The sequence below is a fragment of the Protopterus annectens genome, chromosome 6.part1 (assembly GCF_019279795.1).
Source record: "Protopterus annectens isolate FY-2018-M chromosome 6.part1, PAN1.0, whole genome shotgun sequence".
In the NCBI taxonomy this organism is placed as follows: domain Eukaryota; kingdom Metazoa; phylum Chordata; order Ceratodontiformes; family Protopteridae; genus Protopterus; species Protopterus annectens.
In genome coordinates, this window is record NC_056738.1 from 430,178,428 (window position 1) to 430,201,552 (window position 23,125).

Below are 23,125 nucleotides of genomic sequence, written 5' to 3' on the forward strand. Positions count from 1 at the left end.
AGTTTTAAAGTCCGCCCCAAAATCCTTTGTATATAGCCTGTCAATAACAAAAAAAATAAACTTTTTAAAGTTTGCACAATGATTCGTGTGTATATACAATGAATTAGTGGTTTTCTTACTTTTTATGTCCCTATAATGTTCTAATATTCTTTGTCTCAACTTCCTGGTAGTCATACCTATATAGAGCGCTGGGCAAGATAAACAAGTGGCAGCATAAATGACCATGCTCGTGTTACAGTTGCAATAACCAGGGCTCTTCAAAGTTCTCTTAAAACTACCTAGACAAACATAGGGACCGTCATTAATAAATTTGCAGGCCTTGCAATTGACACATTTGGCCACTGTAGCTGGTCTTTGTCCAAAGGATCTAGGGGTCTTCTCAAGTAGGTCTTTTAAATTTGAACATCTACTGTTAATAAAAGTGGGACATTTACCAAGTATGTTGTGCAAGTCTGCTGGGATGTGGCTTTCCCAAGCACCGTAAATAACATCTTTAACTTCAGGTGCTAACCTATTGTGTTGTAATACCATTCCTGTTGGCGTGTTGTTTCTGTCAGGCACTTCTTTACGGTTGATGACTTTGTCACTTAACCTGTGTGTATTTTGCAAGATTGGAACAAAGTCAGTAGAGCTTCTTCTAAATATTTCATGTTGAAGTGGAAAAGGTATATCAATGGGATAACCTCTTTGGACAAATAAGTCCTTTAATTTGTCCAGTTCAACTATAAATACATCATTCTCACTAATAATACAGGACAACCTGATCATTTGGCCCTTGACAACATTTCTCTTAACATAGGCAGGGTGACAACTACTATAATGTAGAAATGAATTGCTATAAGTTTTCTTTCTGTATAATCTTGATTCTATTTTACCATTTTTAACATATAATTGTAAATCCAGACAATCAATACACATCTTACCAACCTTGTGTGTAAATTTTAAGAATGTAGTCGTGTTATTCAAATATAAAATAAATTCTTCCAGTTCGTCAAGTGTGCCTTTCCAAAAAAGCAGAATATCATCCAAGAATTTAAAATAAATAGGCATCTTAGCTTTGTAATCAGATGTCAGCATAAATTGATCTTCCCATTCTGCTAAAACGAGGTTGGCATAAATGGGTGCACATTTAGCACCCATAGCCACCCCTGTGGACTGTCTGTAGTACTCATCCTCAAAACCTACAAAATTGTTCTCCAATACCATTTGCAGCAGATCCACCAACAGGTCCTTCTTGGTCTGGTGCAAATTGGTATGTTTGTTCTTCCTAAACTAGTCGAGCCCACAGTCATGGGGAATAACTGAAAATAAATTGATAACATCAATAGTAACCAACAAAAAATCCCCCAGATCATCGTGAGTCAAAGTTCTGAGGCAGTCAAAACAGTGCCATGAATCTTTTAAGATATATGGCAACCTCTCCAAGATGTCCTTGGTCAAAATGTCTATGTAGGAAGCTAGAGGTTCAGTTTTTGATCGTCTGGCTGCAACTATGGGTCTAAAAGGTGGGTTGACTAAATTTTTATGAATTTTGGGTAAGCCAAAGATGGTGGGCATGACCGGATGTTCTACCAATAAATATTTATATTCCTCAGCATCTATAATACCTTCACATAGCAACTCATAAAGCATCCAGTCTATTTTGGTGTATGCCTTCTGGATATCAAATTTAGAAGCTAACTCATATGTGTAGGAGTCATTTAGAATGTTCTGCATCTGCATTAAATAATCAGTGTTAGTCATAATAACCACTCCTCCACCTTTGTCCGGTTTCATAACCCTATAGTCCTTGTTAACAGAAAGTTCCTTTAAGCAAAATAATTCTGTGGATGTTATGTTGTCACGTGTTATTTGTCTATTGTCAAAAAGTCGCCTAATTTGTTTAGGCATTCAAAAGCCAACACAGCAGGATGGTATGGGGGTATAAATGTGCTGCTTCTTCTAATTTTAAATAAATGAGCTTCACTGTCAACCCTGAGTTTAGTACTAAAAAATACTTTTAAATTCAGTTTTCTTATAAAGAGCTTTAAATTAATAAGAACCTTACTGATGTCATATTTGAAATCAGGGACAAAAGAAAAACCTTTTTTCAATAAGCTAAGATGACTGTCTAAAATCTTCAAACTAGAAAAGTTATAAACATAAAAGGAGTTGTCACCTACAATGGTAGGACCCTCCTTAATACTCCTTAGTAATGTTGGCCAAAGGTAAATTTACCATACTGGTGGGAGAATGTTGACATACAACAGTAGATGAATCAAAACAAGATACAGGGGAATCAGTAGATAAAAAAATACTAGAAGTGTTGTCAGTGTTGTCATTCATCTGTTGCGCCAGTTGTTGGTGTTGTGGAAGGTGGGATTCAAATTCGAGTTGTTCCTCCTCTGTTGCCCTCCCCTCCAATTGTTCCCTGTATACCGTCCTGGTCCCTGAGGTGGATATGTCTTCTGTTTTATATGGAATGTTTATCATTGCACACATTGTTTTTTAGTTTTGTGTTTTTTTTGACATTTCATTTTTATTTTTGTTTTATTTTGGTTCATTTATTTATTTTGGGTAGCTATTACTTACTTGAGATTTTAGCAAACAAGGTATTGTTGAGCAGGACTTTAAGATTTGGTGAGCAGGAACTTTAGGGGGCAATTGTTTAACTACCCTCCTGCTTTTTTTCATCATTGATTAATTAAGTACTAATCAATAGTTGTATTTAAAGGTTGTTTTTACTGAAGTTAACTGACTCTGAAGATGCCCATGAGGGTGAAAGCGCTTAGTCAGTTCGAGTTGCTGTATTTTTGATTCTTCATTCATCCATTTGTGGACTAATAAAGGTTTTGTGAGTTTACCTGTTATGTTACCTTAGTGCCTTCTTGTTTTCTCATATGTAGTCTGGCTAATGGTATCATGAGGATCACTGATGCGATAAGGCAAAGAATTTTGAGGAACTCTCTTGCTGGCGCCAGGTGTAGGGGAGAGAAATCCAAGAAAATGCCCTAAGTCAGAACTTTGTCTTCTGGCAGAAGGCCATACTTTTTACTGTGTCTTCCCTCTCAATTTGAAAGTGTCCACAGGAATACCATCTGTTCCTGGAATGTCCCTGTTGCTTGATTATACAGCATTTTCATCTCACCCCTTCCTATATTAGCTATTACTTCAGGCTCATCTTCCTCTAACTGGCACAGTTAAGTCTTCCAGAAATATTTTAATTTGTGCCTTTTTCTTGGTTTACCTATTCTCACAGAAATTTAGAAACATCTCCAACGTCTCAATAGAATCTCATTATTTTTCTTGTAACAAGCTCCCTAAATTTGGCAGCAACCCTTTCTACGTTCTGCTGACCAAGTCAATGTGCTTCAGAAATCTACCTTTTTTTGTTTATCTATCCTAATGTTAGGTTTAACCATGCAGGAAGTGCACGACAGTGCCATTGTTCTCTCTCACACAAGTGCTAAATGTTCTTATCTAACACCCATTTCTCTCCCAGATGTAAGAAACAACTTGTGCTCTCAGGTGCATTGGCTAAATTAATACACTGAATTGTGCACTATTGTATTTAATAATGAAGTTCTAAGGCTACTGGAGATGTATCTACTTGCAAAAATATTCACTTTATTTAGTATCAGACTATTTTCACTTAACTTGCCATTTCCCCTTTAAATACTTATCATATTTCTTCTACAAATGCTTCATAGCACATTGTTCAATCATTTCCTGATTAAGTGCCCAAACCTTTAAGCTTACCATCTCCAAGTACAGACATTTGCCCGAGAGCTCATTATATTTCTTATATCCAAGACTACCTTGTTACAGAGTAAACCCCACATACATTAGTCAGGAAAAAGTAATTTCTTACACAGTATCACTAACATAAACAGCAATCACTGGTAGCATGCAATTTCAAGAAGCTTATTATAGATGCATTATTCTCTCCTCTCTTTCGGCTTTTCCCAGTTAGGGGTCGCCGCAGCAAATCACCTTTGTCCACTCATGATTGGCAGTGGGGTTTTACGGTGTCGAGTTGCCAGCCTGGCGCCCAACCTTCCACAGAAGGCACACACACGCATGCACTCAGGCCTAGGGCCAATTTTAGCGTGTCCAATCCACTTACAGCATGTCTTTCTGGATGTGGGAGGAAACCGGAGCACCCAGAGGAAATCCACACGACCACAGGGAGGACATGCAGACTCTGCTCAGAAGACACCATAGATACATTACTTAAAAAAAAAAATTAAAAAAAAAAATTTTTTTTTAACTTACAGCTACATCTTCAATCCCTTCATTGTCTTTCTAAACATTAATGACAAAAGTGGAAATGATGCTTTAGCATCTTCCCACCAATTTAGCACAGGCAAACTTCCAGTCGTTTTAATCATTTCTTGCAGAAGCATAATTCTCATACATGAACTGCATCTTATGAAAAAAAAGTTATGTACTCACCATAACGTTCCATGTTTGTAGTCCATCTCACCCTTCATTCTTACATATGGGATAGGAGCCCATCCTCGGCTCCAACTTGGCCTATTTACAAGCTGGAAGTCTTCTAGTTGGCTCGTGGCTAGGTAGGTATCCCATGGTGCACCAGTACAATCCCCAGATCTTGTCTGCTGCTAACTAGGAGAGATAATAACAAATATACCAAAGAAGCGTATACTAAAAGGTCTCCAGAAAAAAAGGATAATAATATATTTCTGTCTCCAGGTACTTCCAGGCTGGGGGTAGGAGAGTGGGTTTGTAAGAATGAAGGGTGAGATGGACTACAAACATGGAACGTTAAGGTGAGTACAAAACTTCTTTATGTTCTGTAGTCCTATCTCACTTTCATTCTTACATGTGGGGCAGCGTCCCTAGCGCCTTATTCTTGGGTGGCTCAAGGAAAAATACTCCCGAGTACCATGGAACCAAATGATGCTATACCCCTGGAGGTTAAATCCAATTTGTAATGAGTAATAAAAGTGTGAGGGGTAGACCATGTATCTGCTGCACAAATGTTATCAAGTTGGACGCTGGCTTGAAAGGCTGAAGAGGTAGACTGAGATCTGGTAGAATGAGCCTTGATTTTAAAGGGTAAAGGTCTACCCTCAGAATTGTAAACATAAGCTATACAACTAGAAATCCAGCTGGAAATCCAATTAGAAAGTGTCACTTTCGAAACTGGCAAGCCTGACCTGGATTCAGATAAGGAAATCAATAACTGATATGATTTCCTTAGTCCGGTGCAAATAAAAACTTAACTGTCTATGAACATCCAGCTGGTGAAACATGTATTTAGCTGCATCAGAATAATTTGGAAAGAACACCGGAAGCTCTATGGATTGATTCAAAGTGGCATGGGAAAAGACTTTGGGGACAAAAGAGGGATTAGTATGAAGGGACATCCTGTCTTTGTGAAAAATCAGATAAGGAGGTTTTACAGACCAAGCTTGCAACTCTGATACCCATTTTAGCCACCAGAAACAGTCTTTCAAGACAGGAATTTCAAAGATGATGAATGAGAAGGCTCAAAGGGCGGAGAAGTCAATTTAGATAAAATTTAAATCCCATGAAGCCACGGGTTCTTGTAAGGGGGGGGGTCTTAAAGTAGCACCTTTAAGGAAGGTTTTGCACAGTTTGTGTGACATCAGATTAGAATCTGGAAAACCTAGATGAAAATTTGAAATCGCTGCCAATTAAACTCTGATAGTGGCAACCGCAGATCCTTGGTGAAAAAGCTCAGAAAGGAATTCCAAATCCACTGGAATGGAGGAAGTGTAAGGGTCAACATTTATTTTCTCCGCCCAGATAGAGAATCTTCTCCATTTACTGGAATATAGTCTTCCAGTGGAAGGTTTATGAGAAGACGTAAGGATATTAGTCACGGAGGATGAGAAGTTGTAAAGCTTGACTAGGGATGGAACTGGAGCAGCCACGCTGTCAAATTGAGAGTGTGTAAGGAGGGATGAATTGAACCCGACATGCGAGTCAAAAGATCTGGAACTGGGTCCAGAATCCAAGGATTGTCTAGGAGAAGAGGCCCGAGAAAGGGGAACCAAACCTGCCGAGGCCAGTAAGGACCAATGAGGATAAGTTTGCTTCCCAGCCGTTTCGGTTTCTGAATAACCTTGGGAATGAGAGGAAAGGGAAGAAAAGCATACAGGAGACCCAGTGGCCAATCGTGTACAAGTGCATCTCTCGGTGACTCCCCCAGATGGGGGATGAGGGAGAAGCAGCTGCTGCATTTGGCATTGATTGGACTGGCAAAGAGGTCGCAGCAAGGCTGTCCCCATCTGCAGAAAATCTATTCAGCTATTTCCTGTTTCAGAGACCACTCATAAGGCATCAGAATTGCCCTGCTGAGCTTGTCGGCTATCACGTTGGTTATCCCTGGAATGTGCGTTGCCACCAGAAAACAATGGGAAGATATCGCCCATTTCCAAACTCGCCTGGCCTCTCGACAAAGTGGGTAAGATTTGGGTATGCCTTGTTTGCTGATGTACCAGACCACCGACATGTTGTCTGATTGTATCGCAATAGTCCCCAGAGGTAGAAGGTCGTGAAGTGCTTGCAACGCCAGGAGCACCACCCTCATCTCTACAACGTTGATATGCAGGTGAGCCTCGTGCTCTTGCCATGTGCCTTGGACAGTCCTGCCGAGATAATGCCCCCCCACCCTGTGAGGCATCCGTGGTCACAGTGGCAACGGGTTGGTGAGGGACAAATGAAGTGCCCATGGTTAGCGGATTGAGTAGTGTCCACCAAAGGAGGTCCTTCTTGCAAGATTCTGTCAGCAGAACGTGATGAGATAGTGGTAGGTGCTGAAAGGACCATTGGGACGACCGGAGCCACTCCTGGCTAGTGGCACTAATAGTATGGTGGAAGCCATGGTCCCTAGAAGCTGCAGAATAATCTTGGCTTTGACCTTTCGTAAGGGGGGGAAGATGCTGAATTTGAAGAACCACATTCTGTGCCCTTTCGGTAGGAAGACGCGCCAACATGTTTACTGTGTCTGTCTCTGCACCTATAAAAATCACAGATTGAGAGGGCAATAAGGCAGAGTTTTCAAAATTTATAGAAACTCCCAGCTGGGCACAAAGATGAATAGTAGCATCCCTGTTCTGAAGAAGTAGATGTCTGGTGGGGGTGGTCAAGAGCCAGTCGTCCAGACACAAACACCTGGAATCCTCAACGTCTCAGATGAACTGTCACTACTGCCATACATTTGAACACCCTGGGGGCTGTGGTGAGACCAAACGGCAGAGCATGAAACTGGTAGTGACTGGCTCCCAGCTGGAAGCGTAGCTGACTCCTCGACACCCTTTCCATTTTTATGTGGTAATAGGCATCTTGGAGATCTATTGAGCACATCCAATTGTCTTTCCCTAACAATGGGAGTATAGACTGCAGTGTCACCATCCGGAACTTGTCCTTTACTGATTCGTTCAGTCTGCTGAGGTCCAGAATGGGCCTCCAGTCCCCTGTACGTTTTGGCACTAAAACAAATCTGGAGTAAGTTCTGGATCCTATTTGGTCTGCTGGGATGGTTTGGATGACTCTTTTTGCCAGCAACTTGTTGACCTCCACAGTTGCCTGATCTCTGTGATTGGGTGGAACATCCGGGATCTTCTTGGGAACAAAAGGTGGAAGAGAAAAGGGTATGACATAACCTCTGGTAATAATTCTTTGTACCCACTTGTCTTGAGTGATATCCAGCCAGGCTTCTGGATACAAAGAAATGCGACCGCCGACTGGCCCCAGAGAAGCACAGTAAGGCCACACATCAGGAGCGCTGGTAAGGCTGGCCCCGAAAGGAATCGCGACCTCCCTGGTTTTGCGGACCGCCCCTGCCTCTAGGGCGACGTCTACCATTTCCTCCTCCTCTGCGTCTGAAGGAGTCACCCTGTACCTCCTGGAAAAACCTCTGAGACTTCTTGAAACACATCTTACCACCCCCTCTGACCCTTAGGGTACGGTCTAGAGGGAACAGAAAAATGTACTCCCACAGCAGAGTGTGTTTTTCCTTCTTGCTCGCACCGGGTGAGTGTCCTTTACCTTGGATCCAAACAATGAGGAACCAAAGGGGGTGTTGGTCAAGGTAGACTTGAACGGTTCCGCGAAGTTACACAAACGCATCCAGGAATGATGCCATAGGGAAATTCCTGAACCCACTGCTCTACTCGCTCCATCGGCTGCATACGAAATAAGCCGCATTGAAGAGTTGACAACAGAATTCAAGGTGGACAACTGGGCAGAAACCTTGTCAGGGACTCCCCTCAATACATGTACCTTGTAAAGAGTCTCCTAACTCTTTAAGGAGATCTCTCTGAAGCCTTGTGAAGTGAGTAAGGTAGTTCAGCGATCTAAGGGTAAATGCCGCTGAAGAAAAGATATGTTTCCCGTATCTGTCCATCGTTTGAGACTCCTTATTCGGTGGATGAACAGAAGTCGTCTCAGCTAACTCCTTCTTAGTGGCTGCCACCACCACCATGGCATCTACGAGAACACTTTTAGACAGAAAATCTTTTCCTGGAGGGGCAGAAAGAAACTTGTTAGGTCTCCTGGGGACTGGCTCCACGGTATCAGGAGTATCCCACACCTTTTGACTAACTAAATCCATCAGTTTATTGATGGGTGCAGACACCCAAGAGGTTAAAGGTTGAGACCCGAAAGCCTTCAGGTACACCGACTCCTCATCAGAAGGGGTGACTGTGGGCCAGCCGCACCTCTGTTTAAGGATTTCCAGGACGTCTATGAAGGAGACATCAGAGGACGACTTGGGGGGCCCTTTCGACTCCTCAAGGTCAGTGTCAGAGGTCAGAGACTCATCCTGGGAGTCTATATGCTTCCTCTCGCATGTCCTCTTCCGTGGGGGCTCCTCAGAAGGGCATCCCGGGTAGGTCTCGGAAGAGTGGGGGCTACCAGCCGGTGGCTCCTGAGGTTGAGGGTTTCTGCTTTTCCTGGAGGGAGTAGGAGCCAAGACAGAAGTAGGTGCTTTTGGGGAAAGAGTGCCAGTACCTCTGGCATGAGCCGACAACTGGGATAGCACACCCATCTCGAATGCCGACCTCCCCGGCTCCGAGGAGAACGAAGGATGCCATTGGCTCAGAGATGGACATAGGGTCTGAACTCACCCTAGTCGATACGCCAAGAGGAAGACTCAGAACCGAAGTTGTTCGGTTCCAAGCATCCCTGTCGGGGCCGACTGGGGAGCTTCGGCCCCTTGACGCTACGGTCAGCGCCTAAAGTGTTGGAGCAGAACTCGGCTCCGAAACAGCCACAGGGGGAGCTGGAGCCGAAGGTTCCACCAGTGGTACCAAACACTCCGGATCCAAAAGACCAGCATGGCTCGGAAGAGGAATGATCGCAGAGAGTTGAACGGACTCGAGTGGCTCTGGAACAGACTGGGTCAGAGCCAACATCAATTTAGGCAAAGCAGATGACTTCAACAGTCTCAGCACTACCCTCTCCACATCTTCTTCTGATAAACTCCTGGAAGACCTGGATGACAGAGTAGGAGAGCGGGATCCCTGAGGTATCGGAGATTTCAATATCAAGGAGGCTGGTAGAGGATCCCGTAGACTGGCTACGAGAAATAGTCTCAATGGTCTCAGTGGTCAGCCTTGAAATACTTGGAACCAACCCTGTAATCACAATACTGTTTCTCAGTCGGCACCGATGTCTGTAGAGCTGATGAGAGACAGTGGACTTGTCAGATTTTGTGATTTTAAGAGGTGGCTCCAAGACACCAGCCGGTGCCGGGGAGGGCCTCTTAGAGGACTTAGACTTTCCCTTAGTGGATTTAGAAGATGAGGAAGAGCTAGACAGATCTTCCTCAAAGGAAGATTTAAGACCACCTTTTAGGATGAGCTTGTTCTTCCTTGTCTTGCAACACCCTAGGACTGAAAGCATGGCAAAATAAACAGGTCTCTTGTAAATGGATGGCCCCCAAACAGTAAGCGCAGGTACCGTGACCATCCGTTATAGACATTTTTTTAGAGCACTTAATACATTTCTTAAAGCCAGATGGCTTATGATGCTGGCTTTCTTTAGACATTCTCGCAGAAAGGGCACAGGCAAACAGAGAAGAAGAGAAGGAGGACTAGGGTCCTCCAATTTAAACGGGCCTAGCCATGCAGGAAAGAAAAAGACACCATGAGGACTATGTCCTCTAACTTTAACGGGCCTAAGTCAAACAGACTTCACAAGTTACAGTAAGTATAGAAATTCACACACTCAAACAGTAATATCAGCAAAACAAGTGGAAATCCACAAAAAAAATCAGATTTCTGGCAAGAACCAATAAACAATGATATCAAATCCAACAATGCTAACAAATTAACAAGCGGGAAACCACTAAAAAAACAACACACAGTAACAGAGCGCAAAAGGCGCCTGCAACTACAAAGTCTAGGAATATGAAAAACCAGCACACAGGATTACCAATACTAAGCCAATAAAGGTCAAAGGCCAAAGGTTGCACCAAATGGTGCAAGTATAAAGCTAACTACACTAGTAGCAACTACGTTAACTAACAATAAACAGTAACAGTTTTTAACTATTTTAAACTAAACAGAGCGAAAAATTTTGGAAAAGGTTTAAGTAACTGCAACACTTGGCCAAAGAGAAGCACAACCAAACTCGTCAACGCAAAAAACGAGATCTGGGGATTGTACTGGTGCACCATGGGATGACTCAAGGGTTTATAAGAAGATAACAACAAAAAAAGTTGTTTATTTTCAGTACAGACAGTGTAATGTAATATGCTACAAACAGTGACACAGTGAGCACTTTTTGTTATCCAAGCGGTTGTATTTGTGAAACAATGTATGCACCAAGATTTTTTTCTTGATAATTAATGGGTTTGTCAAACACAGTTAATTAATTATTTAATTGCTTAGCCAATGAAGCATCTGTACAATCAGTTTAAAAGCTCTAATGTTTGTTGAAATCTTTACACTTGAAAAAGCCTGGTAATACCGAGCGAAAGCACTTGTGGTGATTTTTTCGTGAATTAAAGCTTGTTGGATTTTATTTCGTTGGTGCACTCTGCATTTTTTTGAACATTTGGAAGTTGTAATTTCAGCAGCATTCAATTGGTATTTCAGAGGTGAATATTCACTTGCATTGGAGTGGTTTTGGTCATTCGCACTTTTAGTTTTTCATTTTGAGGCTTCAATTTCTTATTGCACCATGGGATACCTACCTAGCCATGATCCAACTAGAAAACTTCCAGCTTGTAAACAGGCCAAGTTGGAGCCGATCCCATATGTAAGAATGAAGGTGAGATAGGACTACAGAACATTGATACTTTACAACTCTATTTCCAAATTTAAGACTGCTGCGGGTCTTCTACCTCATCACCATAATCATTCAACACCAATCTCTGTTTTAAGTCTAAGGGTACGCCTGATTTCTCTAGTCAGCTGTTTTTCTGTCGCTCAATCATACTCATTTGAAACAATGGAAAAGGTTTCACTGACAGGTTCTCTCCATGGCATTTGTTATTGTCAGAAGAATGAGAAGCAGAGTCCCTTTCAGCTTGCTGGCTCACTCTTTACCAGGTAATCTTATTTACTCCTTAGCTTGTTTCTGCATGGAGAGAGATTTTTGAGCTTCAGGGGGAAAATATTCTGAAAGCAGCTGAATACAGTACCTTAAACCTCACACCTGTCTGTCAACATTCTGACAGTGAAGGGATAAACTCACTCCTCTTCTCCCTGGAGAATAGTTGTTGTTAGGAGCAGCTCTTTTTACTGGTATGACTGCACATTTACTATAAGTCTTAACTTCTTTCTCATGGCCAGATTTGGAGCATGCACACAACATGCCCTTTCAATTAACAAATCCTGCTATTAACAGTCTAGCTGCTTATTTGTATTTTCATAAAATTAATAAAATCTATTCCTTCCATTGTCTCTAGTATAGCATAAAATCTTAGGTTTGCTCTGCCTGTTCTGTCTACTAACAATAGAAAGTTCTTCTCAAGAACCCTCATATTTAGCCTGTCTTACATTCATTCCAACCTCTGATTGTAAGCAGTTTTATCAACTTATCTAAGTAGCTACTTAAAGCTTCTTCTATTCTTCTCAGATTTTTGTCTTTATTTACGGGAGTCACCTCCTGTTACAAATCTTAAACCTAAACTGCTGTTTGCTGAACAGCTGCAAAGCTCTTCCCCACCAGAGTTTCTCTCTTTTCCTTTTCTAGTTGAGTTTCCCTTTATTTTCTACAGATTTCTGTTTTTGCTGATATCCGGGCTGTGTAGTGAGTAACCAGTAACTGAATTTTACCAAAATTGTAAGCTCTCATGCCTCTCCTGGAGGGAAGAGTGTGCAAAGCATATGACTAGGGTACTTGGTTGTATGCTAGGCACTCCAGCTCTCTCCAGTGGAGACTGGAGAACATGGAAGTCTATTTTTTTTTTGGGGGGGGGGGCAGGCTTGAGAGGTTACACTACCTGCAGAACTGAATGAAATGTACATGCTGAAATCTGGATGGCTTTCTGGGTATGGGCAGCGGGGTTACGGATTAAAATTAGAATCAGAGATGAACAGAAATAAATGGTAACAAAAAGGCCTACACAGCAAGTTGAATGATAGGCTTAGTTGTCACGTGGGTCTGATGAAAAAGAAAAAAAAGTATATGTATATACATTACTGAAAGTCTTAAGTCACTATCAAACTTTGTTTTTGTGTGTTTGTATATGAACTGCCAGACTTTTGTCTATCCCAAATTTTGTACGGTCTTTGCCAAATGGTCCAGATTGGGGGTGATAAAAATCACAGGACCAGCTTATTTACCTTGTTATCTAACATTAACAGAATACTTAAGCATAAGCAGGACTTGCTCCACATCATGTTTAATGATGGGCAGAAAAACTACAGATAACCTGCTTAGGGAAATCTACATAACAGTAGCACCCAGTTACCTCCAGTAGTCAGCAAAGCTCACTTTCTTCCACTCTGGGGAAGATATCAAAATACAGATCAAGTGGTGAATGTAGCATGGGTACAGCAAAGATGTCATCTGCCCTTACTCCAACTGTTTCAGAAGAATCTGTGAACAGCACAGACTCTCAGAAAAATATCCAAACTCTGTTCTGCTTGCAGATTTTGCTTTCTCATCACTGCCTTGGAAAAGCCAATAATGAACTGAATTCAGCATCTTGCACTAAAATGATATCCCCCCTACCCCATCAGCCTTTGCTACTGCACATGGCATTTTTTTAAGAAAGTTTTGGCAAAGAGACCGAAAAGCCTCTTCAAATGAGCAGGGAATTTTGCTGGCCATAACACACACACACACACACACACACACACACACACACACACACACACACACACACACACACACACACACACACACACAAAATAATTCAAATCAAATGAATGTTCTAGATGGAAGATACTGATTAAGGGGGCATGGAACTAGAGAAAGATTATTCTGGCCTGAAAAGGAAAACCATATGTTATATGGTTAAATGCAGTAAAAAGGGTAATTTCCTACACAGAACTAAGCAGATGGTGGAAAGAACACCATACAGAAAGCTGAAGACTATGCTGAGGTCATTGGTAAAGGCAATTCTGTCAACTGACAAAAGGAAAATCCTTTCCAAAAGGTGCACTTCTCAAAGATGTCTTTCATTTGATGGCATTTTTCTTCTTCCTCCTCCTGGAGAAGGACTGGAGGAGTGGTATTACTTTTTTCTCTTCTTAGCCTGTGTATACTGTATGACATTATATCAATGGTATAGCACAGGCTCAAACAAGTCTTTGCCAGAAAACTAGGAATTTAAGCTGGTGGTCTGACATGGCATAACATATACAGACGGCACACAGTAATTTTACTTTGTTAGCTTCAGACAGCAAGCACACAAATGCTGTTTGTCTTTCGGCTTTTCCCGGTTAGGGGTTGCCACAGCGGAACTCCAGTCCACTAATGATTGGCAGTTGTTTTTTATGGTGTTGAGTTGTCAGCCCGACGCGCAAACTTCAACGAAGGCACGCCCATTCAACGCATGTCTTTCGAACGCCCACTCGACCACGGGGAGGACATGCAGACTCCACACAGAAGGCACTCCCAACCCAAGCCGAGAATCGAATGGGAGAACCTCTTGCTGTGAGGCAACAATGCTACCATTGCACCACCGCGGAAGTCACACAGCAAGCACACAAATAAGATATGAAAAAAATGATCAAAGTATGAAAGACTACATAAGCAAGTTCACGCTCCAGGTTACAGAGGCAAGTAATGAGTAAGAACAAAACAGACAAGGACAATCTCTCCCTACAGCAGATGCTCTTGTTGCTGATGGTACATATACAGCAATGCTGAAAGAGCAAGCACCCCCCCCAAACAAAAAAATAGAAATATCACTGAGAAGCACTATCTGATGATTGGCATGCTCAATGAACTAAGGACTTGGTTAACAAGACTGCCTAAAAAAAATCTACTAAATTAGCAGTACAACGTTGACATGTCCCCAGTTTTGTCCATTTTTTTACAATGTTAGCTAAAAACAGGCAATTGCAGGGCAACCAGTGGTCCAAATCAGTATCAATGGGGAAAATAATCTTTATAAAGGTTAACACACTTGTCTTATGAAATGTCAGTAAGTATAAAACAACAGACTAACCAATGCAAGTTCATTTGCTTGTTTGAAGTAGTTGGCCTCCTCAACATCATTGTAGCGCACCAAGTTTGGAGATACTTCCTCTAGTCTGTTCCTGATCTGATCCAGATTGTCATAAGGCAAACACACACCCGCTAGCTGCAAGAGTAAGAAAAACAATATGGTGAAGCTTGGCATCTTACTATAACCTACACAAATACAATTACATGCCTCATTATAATTTCATGAATCACCAACAGCCCTGTCTGTACTGTAAAATACATATGCATGAGAAGCCACGAAGCATATGTAGTTAACGCAGTGGTTAGCATTGTTGCCTCACAGCAAGAGATGCTCCAGTTCAATTTTTGGCTGGGGTGCCTTCTGTGCGGAGTCTGCATGTCCTCCCTGCATTTGTGTGGGTTTCCTCCGGATGCTCTGGTTCTCTCCCACATTCCAAAAACATGCATCTGGAGAGTTTCTCCCCAGGCCTCTGCTGAAAATGGGGACTGTTCCATTCGGATTCCCAGTAAACAAATGTCAAATAAAAACAAACAGCAAAAAATTTATGGTTATTTAAACATGCAATTAAACCTAACAAGATTTAGAGCACTTGAAAAATGGTCAGCATGAGCTTGAGCACTCAGTACATGATAAAGTGAGACAGCATGACAGGCACCCAAAACCCTATTTTAAATACAGACACTCATTTACGTTCATAGTTAATTATCAATGTAAATATGGAAAAGTAACAATCACTACAAAAAATGTCACTAAGGAGAATGACATTCCAACATCAAGAGACAATGTACCCAAGTATCATACATGCTTATCAGTGCATATGACTGACTTAGTTTCTCTAACTTCTATGCTGTGCTTGAAAAAAAAATAAAATAAAATTGAAATAAAGTGGAAAATGACAAATGTATTTCATCAACTGCAAGAAGAAAGCTTAATTAAACCAAACAAAACTGGCCACTTGCAGGAGCACACAAAGTAAGAGAGGGAACTCGCATGCACACACATCAGAATCTCAACCAAGTTGGAAGGACAAAAATCAAAGTACCAGAATATTAAGACAGACACACACACACACACACACACACACACACACGTGCATGTATATGCATACATATATGAAACACACAGATCCACACCAGAAGGCACACATGTATACACAAAATGTAGTTCTGATGAAGATAAAATGACCCACTTCTTATTGCTGCTACATGGAATGAATATTTCTACAGGTCAATATCAACCCAAGAAAAGACAGCTAGAATGCACTGTGCTACATCTTCCAAAGTCCATCCTTTTTTTTTTTTTTTTTTAAATGTTCTCTGTACAATGAAGAGTGCTATATTTGAGGCCAACATTATACTCCATGATGCACAGAAATACACCTCTGACTGTGGCAAGGTGACCAGATGACAGAGAAGCATGTTGAGGAAGGGCAAGAGTGAACTACTGCTGACTTAGGTTTTTCTCTTTTGGGGGAGAGGGAAGGAGACAGCCAGATATGCTCCATGATTGATACCCAATGAAACGGGTGATGCAGCATACAGAAATACGGGGTGACAATTATGCAACTATTGAGCTGTGCAGTCACACAGTAAAAGTTATGTACTCACCATAACTAGGCATCTGTGTTTTCCATTTTCATTCTTCCTCAATGTACAGGTTCAGATCGGATCCTCTGATCTAATTTGGCCACATATACCAGACTTCAGATCCAGCTTTTGAGCTGCTCCCTTACTCCATCCACACTGCCTCAGATCGAGTTTGGCCACATATACCGGACTTCATATCCAGCTTTCGAGCTGCTCCCTCTACACAATGCCATATTCCATCCACACTGCCTCAGATCGAGTGTGCTGCCCTATTTCCAAACAGTTAAAGAGATGCAGGTATAGACAGAAAAGGCAGGGCTCAAACCTGGAACTGTAGGTCCCAAACACAGTCCAACAGGTCATTCCAGAAGAAAAAGGATGGGGGGGCTGGATGAGAGGGGAGTTGAAGAATGAAAATGGACAACACAAATGCTTAGTTATGGTGAGTACTTTTAAATCTAATGTCATCCTTTTCATTCTTACTCAATGTATGGGAAAGAGTCCCACAGCTATGCTGATCTTGGGTGCCCCTCATGGAAGGATATTCCAGTCTACTGCCAAACCAAAGGCAGCTCTGTGTCTGGAAGACATCCAATCTGTAATAAGAAATAAAGGTACGAGTTTTGGATCATGCAACTGCAGTACAAATATCATCAAACAACATTACTGACCAAAAGCCAGATAAAGTAGCCATGGATCTAGTCGAATGAGCTCAGGGAGGTTTAAATAATGTCATACCTTTCTGAGAGTAAATCATTAAAATACAGTTTGTAATCCATTTAGCTAGGGCAGCTTTAGAAACTGGATGACCTAGGCAATTTGGAGAGCAAGACTCAAAAATTTGGTCTGATTTTCTAAACTGTTTTGTCCTGTGAAGTAAAAACATAGTAGTCTGTTCACATCAAGGAAATGCAGTATGTACTCCGCCTTTATTGGAAAAATTTGGAAAGAAAACTGCAATTGAATGGACTGATTGATGTTATTTTCAGAAACCACTTCAGGTAAAAAGGGATAGTCTGTAATGAAAGGGAGTTTTCGATGACAGAGCCCGGAGTTCAGATATTCTTTTTGCCAAAGCTACAGTTACCAAGAAAACAGTCTTCCATGCCAAGAAATTGTAGATCAGCTTTGTCCGACAGTTCAAAAGGTTTTTGTGTTAAACCCTCAAGTACAGCTGTTAGATCCCAAGGCGTTGATAGGTCCTTTACCAGAGGAAGATCGGAGAAAAATACCTTTCATAAAAGCTTTACACAATCTAGAAGAAGCCAAGAAAAAAGACTTATTCCCTGTGTGAAATTAGAAATTGCTGCCAACTGAAGCTTAACTGTAGAGAAACTTGCTCCTTCTTTACCAAAAAAAAAAAAAAAAAAATTAATAGAAATTGGAGAAGAAAAGGGTCACTTTCCTTATCTGATGCTCAAATGGAGAACCTCTTCCATTTACTCTTGTAAACTTTTTTGGTAGAATCTTTTTGAGGAGCCAAAATAATGTCACATACAGGGGAAGAAAGCCTGGACTTTCTATTACTGGAAGTGGACAAACCATGTGGTCAGCTTAAGAGCCTGAATGTTGGGTGTTGAATCTCTGTCTGTTGAGAGAGGAGATCCTGAAGTAGGCTCTTGGATCCATGCAGGATAACGAAGGTGAGACCATAGAAAGGGGAGCCATACTTGCTGAGGCCAGAAGTGGGCAATGGGGATTATTGAGCTCTTCAGCCAACTTGCTTTCTGTAGAAATTTGGGAATTAAGGGCATAGGAGGATAAGCATAAAGGGAGTCCCAAGTGCCAAGAGTGCATTAGAGCATCTCTTGGTGTCTCCCTGAGGAGGGATAAAAGCAAATTACTTGTTGAGAGGGGATGGCAAATAAGTTGCGCAAGGTCAGCCCCACCACCAGCAGACCATCTCCACAACAGACTGATTTAGAGACCACTCATGAAGCATCAGAATGGGACCAGCTTAGCTTGTCTGCAAGCACGTTGGTGCAAGCACGTTGGTCTTCCCTACAATGTGGGTCGCAGTCTGATGAGCGCAACCATTCTCAAACCCTCATGTCCTCTATGCAACTAGGATAAGATATAGTTCCTCCTTGCTTGCTGATGTACCAGACTACAGGCATGTTTTTGGTCTGAAGTGCAACAATCCCCAACGGAGGACCATCTTGAAATGCCTGAAATGCTAATAGGACTGCTATCATTTCTAGGTCATCGATATGCTACTTGATCTCTTGGGGGAAACCACATGCCTTGGACAGTTCCTCCCAAGAAATGCCCCCCAGTTGAGAAGCCTCTGTGGTCATTGGGGCTACTGGGTTCAGTAGAAAAGGGTCTGCTCAGAAAAAGACAGTTTTGTCTGTATCCACCAGCATATGTGCTGCTTGCAAATCTGGGTGAGGTTTACATGAAAGGACAGGGGTTGATACAGAATGGACCACTTAACAGCTAGAGTTCATTGGAGAATCCAAATAAAGAAGCATGCTAGAGGACGAACTATTGCTGCTGCCAGTGACCCTAGTGCTTGAAGTACCAACCTTGCTTGCAGAATACGAGTGGGTAAGGATAGTCTGAACCTGGTATCTGATTCAACATGGTGAAGAGACAAAGATGCTACCGGTGTTGTCGTACCCAATACTGAACCGATGAATTCCATTGTCTGAACTGGTTTATGTTTTGATTTGGCAAGATTTATCGTAATTCCCAAAGTTTTGAAAATCTGGAGCAAATAGTCCCTGGCCTGCTGTAGCAGATGCTTGGAAGGGCAGTGAGGAGAGTCATCTAGATATGGAAACACTTTGAATCCCTTCAGCCTCAAGTGTGCTGCCACTACTGCCATGCATTTGGTTAAAACCCTGAGGGGGGCTGTGGTTAGTCCAAAGGGCAGAACTCTGAATTGGTAATGATTGGCTCTCAGCAGAAAGCAAAGATATATTCTGGATTGTCTACTTTGTGATAGTATGCATCCTTTGGATCTACAGAGCATATCCAATTGTCCTTGTGCAGAAAAGGCAGGTGGACTGAACAATGACCATTCGGAACTTTGCTTTCTTTACATACTAGTTCAATTGCCTTAGATCCAAAATGGGTCTGATGTACCCAGTTTTCCTTCACACTAAAAAGAAGCATGAATAAGCTCCAAATCCTATCTGGTCTGGTGGGACCTTCTGGATGACTCTTTCTAGCAGTTTTTTTAGATTTCTTGTACTGTAGCCTTCCTCTGACTGGGTGGAACATTAGAAAGTGTCTTCCTTTGATGACGAGGAAGAAGGGAAAATGGTATGCAACAGCCTCTGGATATTATTCTTAGTACGCATAAATCTTGTGTTATACGTACCCAGGTGCCTAGGTGCAAAGAGAATTGACCCCCAACTGCCTCCAGAGCTGGACAGTCGGGGCAGCACTTCAGTAGTGCTGAAAGGGCCGGTTAGAAAAAGAATCTCTAAAGCCCTGGTTCTGCAGGCCTCTTCTGCATCTAGGGTGATGTCAACTGTTAAAAATTTTCTCGTCTGCCACTGGAGGAATTATCCCTACACGAATCTTGGAAAGGTTGCAGAGATTTACAGAACCACATTTTCTTACCACCTCTCTGGCTTCTAGAGAAGATTTGTTGAAGGGATGGAAATCTATTCCCATGGCAGACAGGGCCTTTCCATGTTGTTCATGCTGCGGGTAAGTGTATCTTTTACTAATGGCCCAAACAAAAAAGTGCCATCAAATGGGGCGTTAATAAAGGATGTCTTAAAAGGTTCTACAAAGTCGCATAGCTGCATCCAGGTATGTCTCCTTATGGCAATGCCTGAATCAGCTGCTTGTGAGGTACCTTCAGCTGTGAGAGAGATTAACCTCATTGAAACGTTTGATATAGATAAAAGAGTGCCCAGTTGAGAAGATATCCTTTTCAAAATCCTCAGCAGACATGGACTTGACAGAATATTTGACAGTTCTTTGGTCAAATCTCTCTGATGTCTAGTAAAGTGCGCCAGGTAATTTAGTGATGATCTGGGAGATCTCTCCCCTTCATCAAAATTGGTAACCTCCATGGGAGAATCTCTCTCCTTTTGCACCTTTTCTTCCAGTGCACCTCCTTTGTGGGGTGTTCTGGAGAGGTGTTGGAAGAGAGGGGATGTTCCTCCACTAGAATTGGCTGGAGACTCATTAGAACTGGTTGTCCCTGTGGAATCAGTCTGCCCAACTCAGAGCTTGAAACCAATCAGAGAAAATGGTAGGATCCAAAATATAAAAATACAGTTCTTTTTGGAGAGAAAAATCCCTTTCCACAATCTTGAAAGCCAAAGGCCCAGGAGACTCTCTGACCCACCCCGTTGGAGATGAAGCTCCTGAAGAAGGTAGATCTAGACCACCCCTGGATCCGAACCACAGGGGAAGAACCGGATCTGAACTGTCCAAGGCTGAAGCTCTGAAGAGGAGGGATGGATCCTCTCAGATCAAACACAGACACTTTGGCTCAGACTCATTCTGATCAAAGGGCATAGCATTAGAAACAGTCGCAGTGGAGGAAGAAACCTTCTTCAGATCCGATACCAAACCCTCCAGGATCTTAGGTGCTGGCACTCCAAAACCACTGGATGGATCAGAAAAGGAGAAATTATAGTCTTAGATGTGACAGGCATACTCACGGATTCAACAGGTGATGGATCTGGTAAGACCCTCAACTGGATCTGATCATTGAGGAACTTTCACATTATCCTGTTCACATCTGCTTCAGACAAGCTTCTGAAGGACCTAGAGGAAGTGGTGAGGGGCCTAAAATGCTTCTCTGCAGTTTGAAGAAGCTGAGCAAGCAAGGTGGGTGAAACTGGCTTCAAAACATACTCTGGAGTTGCACTCCTAAAAGATGTACCCGGCTTCAGATCTGATGAGTTAGGATCCGAGGGGGGGCTGAACTTATTGTTATGATGGTTGGAGCTGAAGCCTTATGATCCAAAGGCTTCGGATCAGAATGTTGGGTCTTCAGATCCAACAAGGTTAAAGCTAAGATTTTCATGTTTTTTGATGGCAGCTCTGATGAAGACCTAGGGGGACTTTGGACAGCGCTTGTGATGCTCCAAAGAGCAGGCTTACTAGATTTTTGAGGGGTTTGAGCCACCACTGATGAAGTAGAGCGAAGAAGACCCCTTAAAAATAGTTTGTTCCTTCCATCTGCCAGGGCTCTATGATTAAAGGTAGAACAGATTCTACAAGGAGTGTCCAAGTGATCAGGTCCAAGGCAATAAATGCACTCCTTGTGGGCATCTGAGTTTGCATTTTGTAGGTTTGTCTGAGATAATTACAGACAAACAGGACAAACACTAACAGAAGCAAAAGCAAAATAAAAGGAAATATCAATTTTTGTTTTCAAGAAACAGAAATAGAAAAGACAAAAAAATTACCAGCAATGGTAATGTATAGAAATACCCTAGAAAGGAAGGGTAAGGAGAAAAATACCAGTAATGGTTGTGACGCCTGTCCCCTGGCACAGCAATCAAGGAGCCTCAATCCTCACCACTAACACCAATGAGGGGCATCTCATACAGGAGGAAAGGATAACAAATACAAACAGTAAAGTGCAATTTCCCCTAAGAGCACACAGACATCAGAGTCAGTCCGGAGCTGGTTGCTCCCTCACTCTCCAGGTTCCCAATAAGACTCCCCACTGGCACAGTTATATGGTCCAGATCTCAGCCAGCTAGGCAAGCTAAAATCTCCAGCACCCTCTCTGTCCAATAAGTGGTTTGTGTCCCTCCCCAAGTAGCTGACACACACACACACTTTGAGATAAGAGTTTATACACCCACACAGAAACTTCTGGGGAAGGCTGGCACAGGTTCTCCAGCTGTGCCTCTTTTACCCAGACTATACGGTAGAAATCGCTGCCACCACTCAGCTATTTATCAGCTACTCAAAGGCCCTTAAAAGGGTGTTCAATTATTACTGTGCAATATTATTATCCAATTGGTAATGTAATTAAACAGTCAAGGCTTATTCGAGTGACTTGTTGCAGGATCCCTATACATGCTTAACTTATCTCTACACAAAACAGCCACAGTTGAAAGGTTTTAAAATATTCAATAACAAATAATGAAAACACAAGACAATACTACTTACTACACAGTGCTAGTCAAGAGTTCAGAGATAACAGAGAAATACTTAAAATAATTTAGTAGTACAGTTCTGACATCACAGAAAAGCACAGTCTAATCTTTTTAGTTTCTAGCTATTTCTAAGAGAAAACACAAATCTAAGATAAACTTACATTTAGAGCAAGATGGTGCTGATGAGTTGGATGGTCAAGACAAAAATGCTTAATAATCAATGATTCTTTGATTTTAAAATCACATTCCTGGTTCCCATTACATCATTCTTCACACTTCTCTGGGTTCCCAGGCTAACAGAAACTACATTTACAGTCTTAACATTTCATTGTATTATCTTGCAGCGGGTCAGGAAGCAGAGCAATAAAAATACATTTGCATGTTTAAATCTAGCAATTTAACTCTTGGTTAAAACAATAGAAATAATGTCTTCATCTAGACAGACCGGAGCCGACTTTAGATCAAAGGGTCACAACATGTTTTACTTGGTCAGCTTTCTGCCAGCAGAGTGCATTGTTACATTTTTTGCAGTTCCACATCTAACAGAAGTTTTTTCCATTTAAGACAACCAGCCTGTGTCTTACATTAATATTTATAAATGACAGAATTATCTATAAAATTCTATCTGGCTAGGCTGGCAGCCTTCAAAATGGTAATGAGAGACTATTAAAACAGTACAGAAAAAGGAAAAAAAGGTTGTCCTAACAACCAGTGAAAAACTAGAGGGAGAAAAGACCAAAAGACTGGAAAAAAGGAAATTTTTAGAATAAACCAAACATATAACCTCTACATTCACTCAAGAGTGGAACCTACAACTGTTCACAATGGCGGCAAACAAGATCTGAGGC

The 23,125-nt window shown here is 41.9% G+C and overlaps 1 protein-coding gene across 1 annotated transcript in view; it reads right to left on the bottom strand.

Annotated features, from left to right (window-relative positions):
* The window catches only part of NDUFS1 (NADH:ubiquinone oxidoreductase core subunit S1), a 1,309,138-nt gene that overhangs the window by 176,445 nt on the left and 1,109,568 nt on the right, over positions 1–23,125 (bottom strand). The window contains exon 17 of the mRNA XM_044075860.1: positions 14,606–14,740. Within this exon, the coding sequence (XP_043931795.1) occupies positions 14,606–14,740 (135 nt within the window). The remainder of the gene's footprint in view (positions 1–14,605; positions 14,741–23,125) is intronic.